Below are 21177 nucleotides of genomic sequence, written 5' to 3' on the forward strand. Positions count from 1 at the left end.
TATTTTCATACACAAGGAAATCAAATATTAGTGGCAGTTAATTATACATACCAACTTTAGCTCTGACATAACCATCAGGATTCATGCTTGGCATAATATGAATTCGAGTAGAGTTCACAATGCGTGAAACAGTGTCATTGGTTCCATAATTCTCACATAGGAATTTTATGAGGAGTAGCAGCACCTCACGTCCCACCACTTCGTTACCATGCATATTACCCACATACTTCACTTCTGGTTCACCTGTCAATTAACACAATAATGTAACACAGCTTTAAGAAATCGAAACATTATTTCATGTTATGCTTCAGTGTGATGTCATAAAACACGTTAATGTCTCCTCAGCCCCTCTGCACAACAGACTTATCTATGACTGACCATGACACTGACTCAAAGGAGACTTTACAGACCTAATATGAAACAAGATATCAAGTAGAGAATTTTGAACTAATGAAAACAAATAGAAGCAATGCTTTTGTTCACGTAAATACAGTGCACTGTGAATTTCGTTATTCGTCCTCAACTGTCTTGTTTTCCTCTAACATCACTATTTTGGATGACTTTTGTAACCTTCATAACATGTATAAACAATAAAATATCTGATTTTTTTTGTTTTCTCTTTAACAAGTGAAGAAGAAGCATAGTGGAACTCTTTAATTACTTCTCTGTATATAACTAACCACAGGTATTCTGTTTTCCTGTAAATTGTGATCTACAGTTTGTATTTTACTGTTCTGGTTTTATAAACAAAGTAAGCAATCCTGTAAAAGCCAGATGTCTGGATCTAAGTGGTGTGTGCAGTCTTAATACATCTTGAACATCCAATACAATGAATAATTGTCAAACAGAAAAAGTTTCATGGATTAACTGTCCTGAAACTGGTGTACGCCAATCTCTGAAAATATCCTCTACTGCAGAAGCACTAGTCCTGCAACGTATATATGGTAGGTTAGATGGGGAATCACTGTGGAGTTTGACGCTGATACTGTGAGTCAATCCTTGATGTGGATTGATATCAGTTTAAGTCTGGCAGACAGGTTTTATTTGTTTTGAATATTAGAAAACCATGAAAAATCTGCTTCTAACACAATATTGTAGTCAACAATAGAGAATGTTTCCAAAAGTAAAGTTTATCACAAGAAACCTATTCTTTAAGTCAAGTATTTACCCTTTTTTTGGCACTTTAAGCTCCATACAGTAATATAATAAGCAACATGTTTATTTCTATGCAATAGTTTCACACACTCTTCACCTAATACACAAACTGACTCAAAAAACTAAGAGTGTTTACATCAACACTGCATAAAAATCAATTGAATAATTTTCTTCCCAAATATATCAATGCACAAAATTAAGACAAAAAATTTAATTTTGATAACTAACAGAGTTTCCTTTGCAACTCATTTTACTTGACTAATTTAGCTTTTTTATCTGATATATGTTATAAATAACACCACAGTTGTTATTCTGGAGATTGCATTACTGCCATGACCATATGTATTTCCATCATATTAAAACGAGATATTTGCACTTTATTTGGTGTGGAGCTAATTGTATCGTGACACCATGGTTACGGTAGTGCAACTTATCATTAAAACATTTTTATGGTATGTTTCAATTTATGCTGCAATGACAAGTTGAACATGTCACCTGACAATGTTTTACGAACTTTACCGCCAGTCTCTATAAAACTCTGTACAAAATAGTAGCTGAAGTTGTTATTTTTGAGGGTCTGGAGGCCTTAGTAATTCCTCCACAGACAGCTTCTATCTTTCATATTTGGTATAAAAATAGATCTCCTGTGTCATATCCACAAATCCTTCAACTACCTCTATGAACCAGCTTCAACGGAACATTCCACCTCCCCATTACACAGTATCAGCATACACATGAACCTCTTAACCATATTCCTCACCAGGGCTTTGACTAGCTTTCATTGTGCCCTGAAAGATGGGGCATCCTTCCCACAATCCTTCCCATTTTTCTGAAAGTGATGTTCTATCACCCTTCCTACCTACAAAATTACTGGTCCACTCTTATCTCACACAAACTCCCAACCCTCTGCCTTACTGACTGTGCCCCTGTTAAAGATCCAGGTAAGACAGTCTTTCGCACCTGCTCAACATATACCATTATGTTCCCACCATATACATATTCCCCTTGCAGAGGCATCTGTGAAAGCAGTTAAATGTACCAGCCCCACAATAACTTCCTACACAGCCTTCTGTATGGGCAGACCACCAACCAAACAACCATCTGTCCACGGGAATGAAAGTCCACCCCCCACCTGAGGCAATGAACAAAGTTGGCCACACAGTGATAGAATATGCTACTGAGCACAACATGCTCAGCTTCAATGTTTGCTTCACAACCCATGCCACCTGGATCCCCTCCCCCTCCCATTATACCAGCCATCTCTGTATTACACATATGGGTATTTTCCTTTCTTCAATTCCACAATTCTTCTGGCCTCACTCTCTACCAGCTGCTGTTCCATACCAGTTCCATCCCTGTCACTATCCCCCCTCAGCTTATTATTCTACACATACACTTCTCTCTCCTGTGGTCTTCCTCTATTCTATCTCTCCCCTCCCTTCCAACCGACTCTTCCACTTCATCATACGTTACATCCAACTGCCCCCGCCTAGACCTGTATGGGCTGATTGGTGCTATATTCCTATTCTGTTCCCTTACTAGTCCTTTCTCCTAGCCATCAGAGTCTCTTCCCCCTCTCTAGTTATTTGCATGTCAGCTACTCTGTCAAACATAAACCCTCACCTGAATTGGGCTGCAGGACACTGTCAGCTGGGATAATGTGTGTGTGTGTGTGTGTGTGTGTGTGTTCTAACAATCACCTGATGACTGGAAGTGGAAGTAGTAGTAGTAGTAGTAGTAGTAGAAGAAGAAGAAGAAGGTAGTCTCAGAAGACTGAAGTGAGTCTCTTGCAACAATAATTGAGGTAAGAATAGGTAAAATTTCTATTTATGTCCACTTACCTGGTTCATGGTGTCCTGGGTTGTCAGTAATTTCAATGACGTATAGCTGTCGACCTTCAACACTTTTACCAACAGAATACAAGCGCGTGATTGAAGGATATGTTGCTGCTATGCTTTTAAGGAAGTTTTCCATCTCTGTGTAGTTATGGTGATAAAATGAAGTAGGCAGAATAAAACCTTCAGCATTTGTTAATGGATGTGTCATAACCTCTGGTTTCATGTCCTCTGGAAATTAAAAAAAAGCAAAACCTGTTGCTTCAGCTGTTTCAATTGTAATGAATGGCTTTCCTTTTATGTTTCTTGATTTTCTAGTAAACTGCCCAGCTGGGCAGCAGAAATACACTGACTCAGGAATATTGCAATAGCTTTAACATCATTAGAATCTCTACATAAAACATTCACTTAATACTTAGTAGCACAACCTTAATGACAGATCATTGTCAGAAACAACGAAAACATCTTCCAATGTACAACATATGTGGTAAAACTCATTTCTTAAGCAAAAGCAATTCACACACATCTGAGGGTGCATAAATCCCCCACACACAAACACACACTCAAACACTAAGGATGTGTTTTTCAAGAGTGACATTAAATTTAAACTCTTAACTTAATTTCTTCTCTCACATAATAAGTTCAGCATCTAGTTGTGAAATAATTTCACACCACTGGTGTATTAAAACAGTTGTCAAACAATGCTTGTTGCACTTTGTAGATTTTGTGGGAGGGAGAGGACAGAGGGAGTTGGAGGTTCTTTAGCACTAATTTGGTACAGTGCTTGCATTCCCTTAATTTACAGAAAGATTTGTCATCAATGAATGATTGTTGCAGTAAATTAAGAAAATTGTGTGTAATAGTTCATCTTACGAGTTATAACTTTGGACCAGGGATTGAATTACATGATATGACAACACTGTAATTGTATATTTTCCTGTGTTCAAACAAGGCATATATTCAGAGAAGCATGAATGAGCACTGTAAGCCAGAAATCTGGCCAAAGCAGTCAAAGAGTAATGTATAGATAGCTATCTACAGCACACATGCATCTCAGCTTTGGCTAAGAGAAATACTGTAGCCATCAACAGAAACAATAATATGTTATACAGCAGCTGACAGCAACAAGCTTAAATAAACAATGAATGTTGAGCCGCTGATAGAAAAATATATTTTTCCCAAAACTAGCAGGTGTAAGAAACTTAACTGAGAAGACTGCATGCCAGAATGAATAGTTATTCCACTTACACAAACCAAAATAACTACCAGTACACTAATTCACTGTTTGGTACGCCATGAGATGATATGGTCTCTTCTGAAATTTATACACTGGTCTTTATAAAATCTTCACTGAGAGGTAAACTTCCGCATGAGACCGAATGGTGACAGAATGTCTTTGGATGAACTATTGCCAATTACAATCAAGAAAATGGTGCTTAAATGATGACTGTTTCACATCATCCTTCATTCAGTCTTTCGCAGGCAGAAAGACAGTTTCACTAGCCAATAAGTACCAACAAGACTGCACAGCTGATACTACTTACCACATTTACATGGCAAACTTAATATGACGACACCCAATGGCATTTATTCATCATCATCATCTTTTACAGTTTTCAGCACCTGGCTTGGTCTGCTTAAGACATAGCTCTCTCCATCTTTCTCTGTCCTCCGACCATTCATCCCTCTGCACTCTGTCCCAGTGTTCTCTTCTGCTCTTCACACATTCCTTGACTCCAATGATCCATCTGTCTCTCATGTCTTCTTCTAGGTCTCTTGCCTGCTACTGAGGCAGTATCAGTATCCTGCCAACTCTCATTCTTTTAACTTGTCCATTCCATTTTCATCTTGTTTTTTTCTATTGTCTCTTGCATTGGTATCTCTTTCACCATTTCTCCCACCCTGCTCATTCCTTACTCTATCCATTTTTGTTAGTTTTATCCTGATTCTTTGAAATTTCCCCTCACAAGCCTGTACCCTGCTCACCTGCATTTTCATTACCCATGTACCCAATGAATATGTGAGTACTGGTGCATAATATGCATGGTGTAAACTTTGTTTGCATTTTGGTGGTCATCTATATTCCACACCGTGCTTCTTACACTCTGCAGAAATTTATGGGCTTACATTCTCCTTTCACTAATATCCTAATCATGCCTTGTGCTGTCTTCTGTAACGCTCCCAAGGTACTTGAAATCTTCCACTTTTGTTAGTTGTTGCACTCTAATACTTATATCCGTTGCAACTCTTCTCTTATTCCTCACTGTCAGTGTCAATTATAGCACCAAAATGTGTGCAAACTATTTTGCGGTTTCAGTACTAATTTAGTATACATCACATGTGATAAATCACACACAAGACAGACATTAATAAGAAAGCAAAATATTACTGATGTGTGCATATTGTAGGTATTTATAAGTAAAAAGGAAAACTGAATGTTTGTGGGGTGGGGTGGGGAGTGGCCTAAAGAAGTAAAAAACAGTGACATAAGAAAGGATATACTTATAACAATAGATAATTATAAAAACATTTTTCATTAATTCGAATATAAAGGTAAGTGGTCCATCAGAAACAATTAACAGCAATAAAAACTGTAATCAAAATAACCATCATCTCTTCCGATTTATGGAGCTTGCTGGAAAGTAAATGCTTCTGAATTTTTTAGTGTGAAAACTCTTAGAGCTTTTTAAATAAGACAAAAATTAACATTCTACATCTCTATTCTTCACGTCAACAAATTTGCAGCCCTCTGTCATTACAGAGCTCTGAATTGTAGCGTGTAACACGGTGGTTTGAAATGTATCTATGTTGGTGTGTGGGAAACAGTGTGCTGAAGCCAAGTTTCAAATTCAATGAGTTTGTCCACACATGGAGTGCTCTCTCTCCTTCAGCATGACAATGCCAGACTGCACACGAGTGTTGTGACATCTGCAACAATCCAAGACCTTGGGTTCATTGTCATTGTTCATCCTCCGTACAGTTCAGACTTGGCCCCATCCAATTTTCATCTTTTTCCAAAACTGAAAGAACACCTTCAAGGACTTCACTTTGATGGTGATGAAGCGGTGCAAGCAGAGGTGAGGTTGTGGCTCTGTTTACAAAATCAAACCTTCTACAGTGACAGTATCAACAGTCTGTTCTCTCATTGGGAGAAAATGTTCATCACCAGGGTGACTATGTTGAGAATATTTAAGATGCAGAATGTTAATAACATTTGTTTTATTTATAAAGCTTTAAGAGTTTTCACATAAAAATATGGAGGCTTGCTTTCAGCATGCCCTTGTAAGCTGCTGCATCATAATTTCCAGATATCTGTGCAAATAAAATAAAATATAAGCTATACTATGAACTCCATGGTTTAATACTATGATCTGACCAAAATTCTGATTTTATTTATAGAACACAGCATTAACTACGAATATGCCAAATACAAACAAGAAAAAGCCAGTTTTCTGCTATGTAAGATTACAATAAACATGGATGAACAGAAATCTTAACAGAGAAGAATTTAACATATGAAGCTATCAAGACACATCTCAATACATTTTAATCAAACACTTTGAAACAGCAGCAGCTGAACTCAGTAACACACATTTAGTAATGGTAACTTATGCAGATCCTCCAGAAGACCTCATCTTCAAATCCGAAAGCTTGTTTAGTACCTTGAAAATACAAAAAATGGAAATCATTTGTGGTGACTTTAATTTGATTTCTTCAAGCCTCCAAATAAAAGAGAGAAACTGTGACCCCTCACAAAGACTTTTAATTTAACCCTACATTAAATACCCGAACAAGGATCTACATCAGATATGATTTCTATCCACACACCTGTTCTCTTTACAATACTATGGTATTAAATATGACTATGAGACTTTATTATTAACAGCAGCACTCTGTCCAGAAAAAAAATCATCTGTCAAAATTTAGTGATACCAGGGACTTTGTGATAGTAATATTACGAACTTCTGTTCCTAGAAATTTGATGAAGCTTCGCATGACACAAATACAAATAGAATTTTCATGAAACATGGTCCAGATTCTCCTATTATGCAATACAGATTACATCCAGCTAGAAATAAAAGTTGGCCTGTGACTGGTACAAAAACATCCAATCTACAGAAAGTATTTCTGCATTACATTGCAAAAAGGGGAAAAAAAGCATATCTAACAATTAAAACAGTCTTTGTCTAATCTTGTCTTGCTTTTTATTGTCAAAATTTATTTTGATACACCATCTAGTTCCCTATAGTAATCCATATGTGCCATGTCCAGATACAGTACCACTTTCATAGCATATAACCTATAATCAAGAGTTTATGCTGAGTATTGAACAGCTTCCTAAATAGCTACTGGGGTAAGAAGAAGAAGAAGAAGAAGGGGAAAGAAAGAGAAAACAAAACAACACAGGCTCTCACAAAATAATAAAGATACAAGGAAAGGACAAATGATGAATATATCTACAAATCACAAAACAAGACACAGGTCACTCGGAACATCAAATTTAAAACAGTCACAATACTGAATACAAAAAGTTCTAGTTTTGAAGCTATAAAATGCACAAGTATCCTATGACAACACTGTAGCAAATATTTTCAATTAATGTTTCAGCAACATAACAAGATACCTAACCCAGGCTAACTTTGGAATTACAATGTCATATACACTACTGATATTCCAAACAGTACTGCACAACAAACATGACATTACATTATAGAATCTATGTTGTAAATACTAATCTCCATTTTTACACAAATATTTTCTAGGTTGCTAAAACAACTTCTCCCCCAACCCTCTCCACCACTACTGGTGTTGCACAACAAACATGACATTACATTATAGAATCTAAGTTGTAAATACTAGTCTCTCTTTTTCTACAAGTATTTTCTAGGCTGCTAGGACAACTTCTCCCCTCCCCTCTCTACCCCTCCTCACAGTGTTCCTCATCCACCCACTGCCACCACTACACATGGTGTCACAGACAATGAAGTAAATCGCAAGAAAGTAGCAGAGCTTAACGGCACTTCAAAGAAGCTCTTTTATAATGAGCTGCTAGTGAATACAAACAAGAATTCATTACAACCAAATAACCAGGACAGCTTCAGCCACTCTAAATCCACAAACAAAGCTGTCTATGACTTTGTGTGCTATCGTAAAACATACAGACAGAAATGAAATGCTTATTGAATATTTCTAAGTCTGCCCAAAGAATTTGATACTATTGATCAAGTGACTAAACAAAAGGAATCTGAGGTATTCCAAATGAATGTAATAGATCCTGTCCCCAGCAACAAGGAGTTCTGTATCCTACACACTACCTATGGTATTCAATAGACATTACTTCAGACACCACTGTTACCTTTCCCCCTCCCTGTCCAATTTGCATGTGACGTGTTGGAAGCGCAACTGTCATTAAACCTTCATATGAGCTCTAACTTCTCTGGTTTTACCATAATGGTCACTTTGCGAGATGTATGTAGCAGGAAGTAACATGTTACCATGCCTGAAACTACTTGGAATGTACTCTCAGAATTTTAACAGTAAACCTCTCTGTGAAGCACAACACTTTTCTCATAGCAACTTACACTGGGGTTAGTTGAACTTCTCTGTGACGCTTTCATGTTTACTAACCAAAACTATGATGATATATACTGCTCTTCTTTGGATTTTCTCTGTTGTCTTATTAATCCTACATACTTAGTATCCCAGTCTGATGAACAACATTCAATAATTTCTTACTGATTTCATAGCCTTCCTTTCTCATTGGATAATTAAATTTCCTAAGGATTCTTCCAATGATTCTCAGTCTGGTATCTATTTTCCTTACAACTACTTTAAGAGGTCATCCCCTTTTAATCACACCTGATACATGTTCCTAGATATGTTATAACTGTGGTGTTTTGAGTAATTGATTGCCAATTATGTAGCAGAATTGTATTGTCCAGTCACAATAATGTGATCACTCGTCAAAAGCTTGAATAACCACCTTTTCCAGCACAGACAGCTGCGAGATGTGCAGAAAGAGAATCAGGTGGTCCCACAGACTGTCAGTTGGGTTTAAATCCAGGAAGTTTGGTCATCAGGGAAGTAAGGTTAACTCATACTGGCGCTCTTCAAACTGCGCACATAACTGCGAGCTGTGTGACATGTTGCATTGCCTACTGGTAGTTGCCATTGTGCCGAGGAAAAACATGCATGCAGGGCTGGACATAGGCCTAAAGCATAGATGCAAACTTGTGTTGATCCAGCGTCCCTTCCAGAATGACTGGATCAACCAGGGAATGCCACAAAAACATTCCCCAGTACATAATGCTCACTCCTCCGGCCTGGACCATCCCAGTGACTGTTGCGGGGTGTCCGATTTCAGATGTTTCACGTCATACATGGCCATTTGTCTGGTGGAGCATAAAACATGATTCATAGGAAAAGGTCACCTGTCAACATGCAGTGGATGTCCAGTTGCAGTACTGGTGTTCAAAGTCCAGCCGTCATCGACAATGAACAGCAGCCAACATGGGTGCATGAATGTGATGCCTGCAGTGGAGGCCCAAATGCAGCAATGTTCACTTAACACCCATTGAGGAGACACTGTTGGTGCCCCCTAGCTTCATCTGGGTGATTAGTTGCTCAAAAGTTCCATGTCTATTCACCAGTATACATCTCTGCAGTTGTCGTTCACCCCTGTCATCTAAGCCCCATGATGCATCACAGTTGCCTTGGCGCGGGTTTTGAATAGCTTCATTTTGTCACGCATAGTATACTTTAACCACAGTGGCACACTAACAGTTTACAGACTCAATCATTTCGGAAATGCTTCCACCCTTGGCCTGAAAGCCAGTGATCACACCCTTTCAGACATCAGATAACTCACCCATTTCCTTATTACAATTATGACTGCATTGTTTCCCATGTCCCCCCAACACAGTGCATCCACCCTCCACTGCTAATGCTTCCATATGCCATGTGAGAGTGGTTATTGCATGTTGATGTTGAACATAGGCAATGGTTACATTAAAGTGACTGGTCCATGTGCAATGGGTATTTATGCCCATTTCTGATTGCATTTGTTTAAGCTGAGGGTCAACAGCAACACCTCCACCAAGTGTTAATCTTTTATATGTGTTTTAGCATTTTGCTACAATGGTGCTGAGACAATCTTATAAAAGACTGAAATCAGTAATATTGGTCTAGTTCTGCATATTGGTTTAGTGATGCATGTTGAAAACAGAACGAATGCTTGGAGTATCTTGTTGCCCCATGGAACTACAATACACAGCTACTATAATGTGACCAATGTCTTTTGAATAATCTATATAGAATTGTACAGCTATCCCATCAACTCAGATCACCTTTCCTAAGTTGACAGATTTTAATTTACTATTTGTTAGATGAAAATGTGTCAATATCTGTCATTTTGGCATTCTCTTGATGATTGAACGGAGGAACCACAGTTTGCGGTTTCTCAGTGAAACAATTTCAGAACATTGAATTCTGTATTCTAGTCTATCAATGAGTGACTTGTATAGACCTGTTAGAACCATTTACTTTCTTGCTATATGTCATTGTATCATTCATAGATCGTACTTCCATTAACGAAAAATTGCACCATTATTTCTCTTACAGGCATACAATAACACACAGATAAACAGAAATATTAACTGTTTGATCTAACAATGTATTCAGTTTTTCATTAGCCCAGAATACAAAGTTGCTTTATCAGAACACTATTAAATCACGACTCGCCCCACACAGCTGGACATTCCTTTTAAGACCATCTTCACCCATTTTTATGTAGTCATACTGGTTATTGTACAATTTTATTCCATTATGTATTCTGATTTTTTGACAGGCAGAAACATTAATGTTATGACAACTTGTGGTACAAAAATTATTCTTACAGTTGTTTTGATAGTAAGCTTCAGTAATTCCAGATATTCTCTTACAAAAAAGTTTTGTTTCCTATACAAAAGCACTGCAGGTTCAGAATGTTCAGGACAGGAAATAAAAGAAGACAACTCTTGTTACCTTATGCTGCAAATGATTTTTATAACTTTATTTTTAATCATTTCTTCTCTGAATTTCAGTGCCCCTCCCAGAACAGATCATCCATAGCAGCTACTCAGGTGACAGACTAAATGCAGAGGACATATGTGGGCTTCTTAAGTTAGAAATTACTTCATATGCCAAAGATCAGTTAATTGCTATATTCAGAGGCAGGAGTACATCTTCTACATTAAATAGGCTACAACAGGAATCCATGGTAAGATTCAGAATTAGCATCATTTATTAGTGATTATAATGGCATCACAGTACTAGAAATATGCTGAAACTAGAAGTGGAAACTAGTGAAACATTCATTTCTGATGTTAACTGTGAAGTTATTATCAATTCTGAATGTAAAATAAGGTAAAGCATTAAAGTCTGTCACAAAATGTAATAGGATTCTTTCATAGATTATATGCTTTGGGAACTGTAGTGGTGGAACACTTCAGAGAAAACCTGGAGAATATTGCATGTAAATTTCCTGATCATTGTGTTCTCATGAGGGAGATTTCAACTCACCAGCTATAGAAGCGAGTCATGTAATTAAACTATGAGACAAGGATTAATGTGAGGTTGATCAAAACATATTTTCTGAAAACTATTTTTAGCATTTAGTTCCAGAACTGACTCACAAATGCAACATACATTAGATCTCTTAGTGGCAAACAGACATGAATTTTTCAGTTCCCATTGTAGAGGAGATTTACAATAACTATGTCTTTTACAGCATCAATGACTGTAGGTATTAACAGGAAAGTTGGCATGTGAGACAAGCAACAGATTGTAGATTATCTGACCAATCAACTCCAAATAGTTGTCTCTGGGGCTGAAATAATGGATGATTAATATATACAATTGAATTGTATCGTACAGTGTGCTGTAGAGATGCAAGAGCTGAGCAAGGCTGTAAATTCTGGAAAAGTCCCACCATGATCCAATAACTATGTTACGAAGTTGATACAAAAATAGAATGAGCTTCATCAAACATTAAAAAAAAGACCTTTGCGACAAACAAAAACTGAAAATAACCAAAACAAGTATAAGGAGAACAATGCAAGAAGCGTTCAGTGAATTCAAAAGTAAAATTTTGTCTACAGATCGAACAAAAAAAAAAAATCAGCATATATGTGACACCACATAATCATCAAATTATGCAGCATTATGAGGATAAATTACTTTTTGGAAGTATGGCCACAGAACTTATCATAATTACTGTTTTACTTCTTATGAGCTTATTCTGTGTTTGCGAATAAGACCTCATATAAGGTGTTGGTCCTATTTGGATTGTCTATTTTAATTAGGACTCCTGATATACATTCCAAAAAGAAAAAAAAAAGAAGGAAACGATGCACCACGAAGGAATTATATGAATTGGTAAATGTTATGTACATGTACAGACAAACAAACGACCACAATTTTAGAAAAATTGGAACAATTTACTCATCAGAAAGAGCTTCACAAATGGAGTGACACAATAATGCATTGGTCCATCACTTGCCCTTACACAAGAAGTTATTCAGCTTTGTACTGACTAATGGGGTTACTGGATGTCCTCCTGAGGGACATCGTGCCAAATTCTGTCCAATTGACACATTAAATTGTCAGAATCCTGAGCTGGTGGGTAGGTCCTGCCCATAATGCTCCAAATGTTCTCAACTGGGGAGAGATCTGGCGACCTTGCTGGCTGAGGTAGGGTTTGGCAAGCACAAATACAACCAGTAGAAACTCTCGCTGAGTATAGAAGGGCAATATCTTGCTGAAATGTACATCCAGGACGGTCTGCCATGAAGGGCAACACAACAGGACATAGATTATCATCAGCATGCCATTGTGCTATAATGGGTCAGAGATGACAACCAAATGGGTCCTTCTATGAAATGAAATGGCAACCCAGACCATCACTCCTGGTTGTTGGCCATATGGCAGGCAACAATCAAGGTGGTATCCCACCACTATCCACGGCATCTCCAGACGCATCTTCAGCCCAGAATCTCATTGACTGAAGTGCAGTTGTCTTCAGTTATGAGTCTTGCTTTGAAATGAGTCCCGATTCCTTTGTTCATAACAATAGATCAATAGATGCATGTAAGTACGATCAAAGTAATTTTTAAGAATATCTGTAAAAAACACACACACACACACACACACACACACACACACACACACACACACACAGAGAGAGAGAGAGAGAGAGAGAGAGAGAGAGAGAGAGAGAGAGAGAGAGAGGGGGGGGGGGGGTGCTGTATATAAAATTGCAAAAGAGAATTCACTGCACCTGAAAATGACAACACAATGTGGAGCACAAATGGATAATGTCGTAAACAATCTGAAATACTGGCTGTAGTTCATAAGTTGTGTAAAAAAAATGTTACGAAAGCAAAGACGACTTTATCACAGACTTAAGTCAAAGCCTTACTGACAAACAAAAGCTGAATAAAGCCAAAATGAACATAATGAAAATAATGATGACAGCACTCAATGAACTCAAAAGTTAAATTTCGCAGACAATTTTGACCAACAATCTAAAACGGCTTGGTCTCATTTAAAAATCAGTAAATAAACCAAAATAATCTACCCAGTTACACAGTGTTCATACTGGCACTGTAAAGAAGATGACAGACATATGAGCAAAATACTGAATTCAATCTTGGTAGCAGATTGTAACACAATTCCTTCTTGTAATCTTGTAACAACAATAAAATGACAGATACTGAGATTAGTGATAGTTGAATAGAAAATCAATTAAAATTGCTCAACAGTGGAATGGCATCTCGAACTGATTTGACACCTTAACCTTCTACGCAGATTATGTGAGGTAACTTACTCCCCTTCTAGCAGCTGTTTATTGTAGGTCAATGATGCAACAAGCAATTCCACATGACTGGTAAAAAGTGCGGGTCATTCCCATTTTCCAAGAAATGTCACCAGAAAGTTACACGTAACTGTAGGGTTATGTCACTGACTACAATCCATTGCAAAATTATGGAACCTGTTTTAATGCTGTCTTACTACAACCTTTGTGGAGAATTAAAATTTCCACTATAGAAACCAACATGGATTTCACAACACAGAGATGAAGTAAAATTCAGCCCGCTCAGTTTGTCCATGAGATCCACAGTGCCAATGATGCCAAGTTGATGCTGTGTTCATTTCCCACTGTTGTTAACTGGACAAAATATGAGCTTACTGAGTAGCAGACAAGATTTTTCAGGGATTCCACAAACCAACTAGTTGATAACATTGGAAGCTCCTTGTGGCTGTTCATGGACCATGCTGTTGTCCATAGGAAAGCTGCACTGCAGGAAGGCTGTAGCAAAATGTAGCAAGGCCTGCAGAGGCAAGATTTCTTGGTCCAAGGACTGTACATAAATAAATGTAACAATTGTGAATTAATATTGTGAGAAACCCATTTCTGTTTCATAACACTGTATGCAATAAATCCCTGAAAACAGTAACACCTGTAAAGTATCTAGCAGTGACAATCCAAAGTGACCTAAATGGGAATGACCTCATAAAGGTAGTTGTGCAAAAATTAAATGATCAGCTGAGATATCTGAAGAATCTTAAAAAAGTGTAATTCTTTCACAAAAGAAGTGGCTTAAAAAGCATACATTTGACTGATTCTTGAGTACTGCTTGTCTGTCAACATTCTTACCATGTTAGGTTAATAGGAGTTGGAGGGCAGGAGGGAGGAGAGGGGGGGAGGAGAGAGAGAGAGAGAGAGAGAGAGAGAGAGAGAGAGAGAGAAGTCTGCACAGAAAAGGCATGTTTCACCACCAGTTAATTCAGCAAATGCGAGAATGTTCTGGGGATGCTCATTACATTCCAGTGGCAGATGCTACAAGAAAGCCATTGTCCTGTAAGTAGTAGTTTACTGTTCGAATCCTGAGTTTGTACATTCCAAGAGGAATAACATCAATGAAATTAAAGCTTATTCAGAGGTTTACAAAAAGCAATTCTTCCCAGGCATCATTCAATAATGGAACAGTAACTGGCACAAATGATACTAATACAAGAAATGCCTTCCACTTACGCATTGTAAGGTGACTCGCAGAGTATAAATGTAGATGTAGAGCAAGGCTTCACAGCAAATGTGCTACTTGAGCAAATGGTGAGTGCACATCTACGAGCTGCAAATACTGTACCCCCTCCATTGTCATACGGAAGAGGGTGGGGAGCTGTGGGGATCCTTGTGTAAATGAGGAAATCGATCCTGAAGGAAATGCTTATAGAAATACACGATACCTATGAATTTTTTGTCGCATTGCTGATCAGGTACTTCAAGCTACAGTTTAGTATAAAATGTGTACCACAATGTTTTTCATTTTCCCATTTAGTTGTGTTACATATCCTGATTTATTTCCCAAATAGCCAGACTCTGTCAGTGATCCGATACGCTAATAAATTCCATGACAAATCTACATTTTCTGCACTTCCTTCAATACTGCTAAGGATGTCAAATCCAGCTGTACGCCTGTGATACCTACACTCTGATACAGTATTAAACAATGTGCAATGAATTCTTAACAAAGAATTTGTGAACTGGCTTTGAACATCGTCATTATATGCCTTTATATGTATGGGAAAATGATTTTCATGTTTGATGAAAGCTCCTCACAAAACTTTTCTACCTGAAGTGGATAAATGTTTAGCTGCAACTACTAAGTTTTCTAGTATTAAATCACCATTCATGAAAGCACACTAGGCCTTTGCTAAAGTATGCAATTTTTCAGCTCATCTAGATGGTGACCTACTTGGTTTTGCTTCCTCTTCTTCCTCCTACTGAGAGATTGTACATGCTAAGGTCCTTCAATTTTCCATTTCCATATTCTTTGACATGGTGAGACATGTGGAGCCTTTTTAAACTGAACTACCTGAAAGTATTTAATATCTTATGATGCACTAAACCTTTTGCAAACACATCACTCCTTGCATAAAAAGACAAGATTCCTCAAACTGCAGATTAAAGTGTGAAGGTTCAGTCAGTGATATACAAAGCTGGCTTGCCATCACTGCTATTATTTCACAGCTGCTGCTTCTCCAGTGTTGTTGCAACCACACTGTGCACGTATATTTTCCACACTCCCCATCCAGCCGCTACTGCACTACTCGTGAGCAAGAATCTGATCAAGTGCGAGTACTCACACTCAAAATCAGTGAGTTGTTAAGCCCCGATGTAGACAGTCACTGAAATCAAGACATCTGCTCTCATTGGTGAATATTGCTTTGCACCATTCACCCCTTTGGTTGCCAGGCTGCAAGATGATAAGACATGAGAGGTAGCATGGCAAGCAGCATCTTTGTTCAAAGCTCAGCTTCTTACAAATGATTCCTGATGGCTTTATCTGGCATAATGGGTGCAATATGCCAAAGCTGCCACACAATCGGCAATGGCTTCTTGCATGATGCAGTATCCCAAACACAAATTTGTATGACACTGTCATCCTGAATCAGGATCATGAGCAGGTGCACCTTTGTTGAAAAACCAACATCAACAACATCCAGATGCATCTCATATTCAATGCATTGTTTGTTGAGGGTCATAGACCAACAACATGGATTCATTGACATTCAGATAATTACACGAATCTGTTCTACAGTCTCAGCTTCAAGTTACTATAATGTTTAACAACTCACTAAAATAGTCATAACAACAGACTGTTATCTCAAATACAATTGTTATGGGGTCAACTTTTCATGCTTTAGATTGTTTCCTGTTCCAGCACATTCTGACTTATTGCTTTTATTGCCTGTTATCAGTTCCTCACTCAAATGTCTTTCCAAAAGTTCATTTTCATTGATGAGCGTGTAAATTTATGAGATTGATGTTTGGTTTCTGGGATGGAGTGTGTTTCTCTGATACCAGTAGTTTACCTGGTAGAATGACAGAATGGACATGGCAGCATCAGTGAAATTTGACTTTCCTTCTGCTTAGAGAACTATAATTATCACAATGGTATAGATTATGAGTACATACCATGTATAAAGTACAATTTGCTACATATATGGGGCAGCAGTGAGTTATAAAGCACTGTACAACTGCAAAATCCCGAAACAAACAGCTATCATAAAGGATGGATAGATAGATAGATTATTAGTGCAGCTAATGATGTAAACCTTGTTAACTGATTTAAACTGTGCACACCAGAACTGTAAGTGATCATAAGAAAGCTTAGGTTTCAATACGATCTGTGTGTTATTTATAAATGATCATTGTGTGTGTGTGTGTGTGTACAACGGAAAATCCAGGTAGGAATATCAACAATGTAGGGAGAAGACAGATTGCTACTTACCATAAAGAAGACAGATCCAGTTGCACACAGGCACAATTAAGAGACACTCACTCACATCTTTCGGTCACAGCCTTCATTGTTAGAACACACACACACACACACACACACACACACACACACACACACAAGCAAGCAAGCGCACCTCACGCACATGACTGCCAACTCCAGCATCCCGGGCCAGAAATGCTGAAGTTGATGGTAACGTGTGTGTGTGTGTGTGTGTGTGTGTGTGTGTGTGTGTGTGCACGCCTGCATACGTGCAACTCTTTTCCTGACAAAGGCTGTGGCCAAAAACTGTATGTCAGCATCTTTTAATTGTGCCTGTCCACAACTTGACGTGTCTTCAGAATGAGATTTTCACTCTGCAGCGGAGTGTGCGCTGATATGAAACTTCCTGGCAGATTAAAAATGTATGCTGGACCGAGACTCGAACTTGGGATCTTTGCCTTTCGCAGCCAAGTGCTCTACCATCTGAGCTACCAAGCACAACTCACGCTCCGTGCTCACAGCTTTACTTCAGTCAGTATCTCGTCTCCTACATTCCAAACTTTACAGAAGCTCTCCTACGAACCTTGCAGAACTAGCACTCCGGAAAGAAAGGATACTGCGGAGACATGGCTTAGCCAAATGTTTGACGTGTCTTCTTTACAGTAAGAAGCCAACTGTCTTTTCCTACATTGTTAAATATAAATCATTGTACACAAGGAAAAAGGTAGATCGCGATAATCATCTACGAAGGCAGCAAACAATGTTAACCTGCCACTAAGTCACAGTAAGATACAGCCAAGGGCCATCTAGTCAAAAGGCTCAGAAGACTATACAGTAATATTTCACCACTTATTTCGCAAATAAAGAGATTGTTGAATCAGACCTTTCTGTGCAGTGAACACATACTTCATCTTTCTCAATGGGATCAGTTAGCCTCACTGTTGTGTTATTTGCTGTTGAACTGTCCGCATATTGCCTCTTGGACATTTAATAAACACTTTCGTTAGCACACTCAACCAATGATTCAGTAACAGTTGTGTCATACATAATAAGTAAAAAAGAACACGAAATTATGCTTTGGATACATCAATATTTATTTGTACTCAAGGAATTCTGTTTCACTTACATACCTGTACTTCATAAGATTACAGTAGAAATGACTTGTGCAAAAAAAATTAAGTATATGCATTTCAGATCAAAGCAGAATACAAACTAAACTGACACAAATAAAATAACAGTACCACTGCATGGGGATCAGCACAGTGCCAAACTAAAATATATCAATCACCAAAAAGACAAAAAATGCTACCATCACTTTATTAAGAAATAAATACGAACAGTGCTTCAACACGATAATAACAATAAGTCTTTGAACATATTCATTTACTAAAAGTATGAACAATAAAGTTTCCAGTGCCCAAAAAAATACCAACATTGCACCCCCCCCCTCTCACACACACACACACACACACAAAATCTTAAAATATGTTATTCCATCTGTGGCTACAGCATGCTAACTTAAACTTTACAGATCTATTTCCATTTCAAGTCAGTCTTAATTTTTGTTACTTCTGCACCAACAATTGCAAACTGTTCCACACATTAAAAAATCAGCTCCATAATTAAAATATATAACTAAATGAACTCCTTCTAAACAAATTACATAATTTTCTTTATCAAGATTACATTAATCAAGATGAAAAACCATGATTCAACCTTTTAGATCATAGACAACCAATGGGCATGCAAAAGTCAGAAATAACTCTTGCTTTAGCTTTCAAATATTCCAGCTTCAAGATTGGGTGTTTAAAAACTCTTAACATTCTGATGCTTGAACAGGATTTTTTACAAGGCATGAGAAATTATTTGGCAAGGTGAAGCGTAGCTCAGCCTTAGCAGGAACTAATTTGGTCACATGATGCGGTACAGTCACATTCGGATTCAAAGTGGTGCGTGTTGTTACTTTGTATTGTGAGAGTGAAAATAACTTCAAGGTAAGCCACAAGAACTTGCTATTAACATCATTAATTTTAGTCACAATGGAAACAAGAAAGGTATGATAGGCAATTAAATGAGCAACAAATTTTGGCAAGCAAACATTAAGCAACATGATGAGGGACAACACGATGCTAATTGATTTTATTATTTTCCAGTTTCCTTGTCCATTTTCCTCCAGGAGGCATCACACACTTTTGCTGTGATTCATGGTCTTTCAAGTCTTCTAATGTCACCATATTGTGAAAGAAAGTTGGTCTTGTTGTATTTCGGTTAGCATTTTTGGCTAGTAACACCAAGGTGCTAGGTTCGATTCTTTTTCTGGTGGAAAAATCTGGAGCAGTTCTGCTCATCCTTGTGGGGGCACTATGAATAAATGTTGAAAACTTAAAGAGTCTGACAACTATTCTCAAACAACTGTGTCATGGAAATGCTTCGCATTCTGAATGCACAGTCTTATTTTGTGGCCGCTTCTGCTCTATGAGTACAATAAGCAAATTTCAGACTATCATGTAGAAATCCCCCCCCCCCCCCATGAACCATGGACCTTGCCGTTGGTGGGGAGGCTTGCGTGCCTCAGCGATACAGATAGCCGTACCGTAGGTGCAACCACAACGGAGGGGTATCTGTTGAGAGGCCAGACAAACGTGTGGTTCCTGAAGAGGGACAGCAGCCTTTTCAGTAGTTGCAAGGGCAACAGTCTGGATGATTGACTGATCTGGCCTTGTAACAATAACCAAAATGGCCTTGCTGTGCTGGTACTGCGAACGGCTGAAAGCAAGGGGAAACTACAGCCGTAATTTTTCCCGAGGGCATGCAGCTTTACTGTATGATTACATGATGATGGCGTCCTCTTGGGTAAAATATTCCGGAGGTAAAATAGTCCCCCATTCGGATCTCCGGGCGGGGACTACTCAAGAGGATGTCGTTATCAGGAGAAAGAAAACTGGCGTTCTACGGATCGGAGCGTGGAATGTCAGATCCCTTAATCGGGCAGGTAGGTTAGAAAATTTAAAAAGGGAAATGGATAGGTTGAAGTTAGATATAGTGGGAATTAGTGAAGTTCGGTGGCAGGAGGAACAAGACTTCTGGTCAGGTGACTACAGGGTTATAAACACAAAATCAAATAGGGGTAATGCAGGAGTAGGTTTAATAATGAATAGGAAAATAGGAATGCGGGTAAGCTACTACAAACAGCATAGTGAACGCATTACTGTGGCCAAGATAGATACGAAGCCCACACCTACTACAGTGGTACAAGTTTATATGCCAACTAGCTCTGCAGATGACGAAGAAATTGAAGAAATGTATGATGAAATAAAAGAAATTATTCAGATTGTGAAGGGAGACGAAAATTTAATAGTCATGGGTGACTGGAATTCGAGTGTAGGAAAAGGGAGAGAAGGAAACATAGTAGGTGAATATGGATTGGGGGACAGAAATGAAAGAGGAAGCCGCCTTGTAGAATTTTGCACAGAGCACAACATAATCATAACTAACACTTGGTTTAAGAATCATGAAAGAAGGTTGTATACATGGAAGAACCCTGGAGATACTAAAAGGTATCAGATAGATTATATAATGGTAAGACAGAGATTTAGGAACCAGGTTTTAAATTGTAAGACATTTCCAGGGGCAGATGTGGACTCTGACCACAATCTATTGGTTATGACCTGTAGATTAAAACTGAAGAAACTGCAAAAAGGTGGGAATTTAAGGAGATGGGACCTGGATAAACTAAAAGAACCAAAGGTTGTACAGAGATTCAGGGAGAGCATAAGGGAACAACTGACAGGAATGGGGGAAATAAATACAGTAGAAGAAGAATGGGTAGCTTTGAGGGATGAAGTAGTGAAGGCAGCAGAGGATCA

The 21177-nt window shown here is 38.2% G+C and overlaps 1 protein-coding gene across 1 annotated transcript in view; it reads right to left on the reverse strand.

Annotated features, from left to right (window-relative positions):
• LOC124545475 (carboxypeptidase D-like) overlaps positions 1-21177 on the reverse strand; it is a 256584-nt gene that overhangs the window by 150532 nt on the left and 84875 nt on the right. The window contains exons 6-7 of the mRNA XM_047124408.1: positions 2997-3221; positions 52-243 (exon numbers count right to left, since the gene is read on the reverse strand). Coding sequence (XP_046980364.1) covers positions 52-243; positions 2997-3221 — 417 coding nt within the window. The remainder of the gene's footprint in view (positions 1-51; positions 244-2996; positions 3222-21177) is intronic.

This window comes from Schistocerca americana, chromosome 8, assembly GCF_021461395.2.
Source record: "Schistocerca americana isolate TAMUIC-IGC-003095 chromosome 8, iqSchAmer2.1, whole genome shotgun sequence".
Taxonomy (NCBI): domain Eukaryota; kingdom Metazoa; phylum Arthropoda; class Insecta; order Orthoptera; family Acrididae; genus Schistocerca; species Schistocerca americana.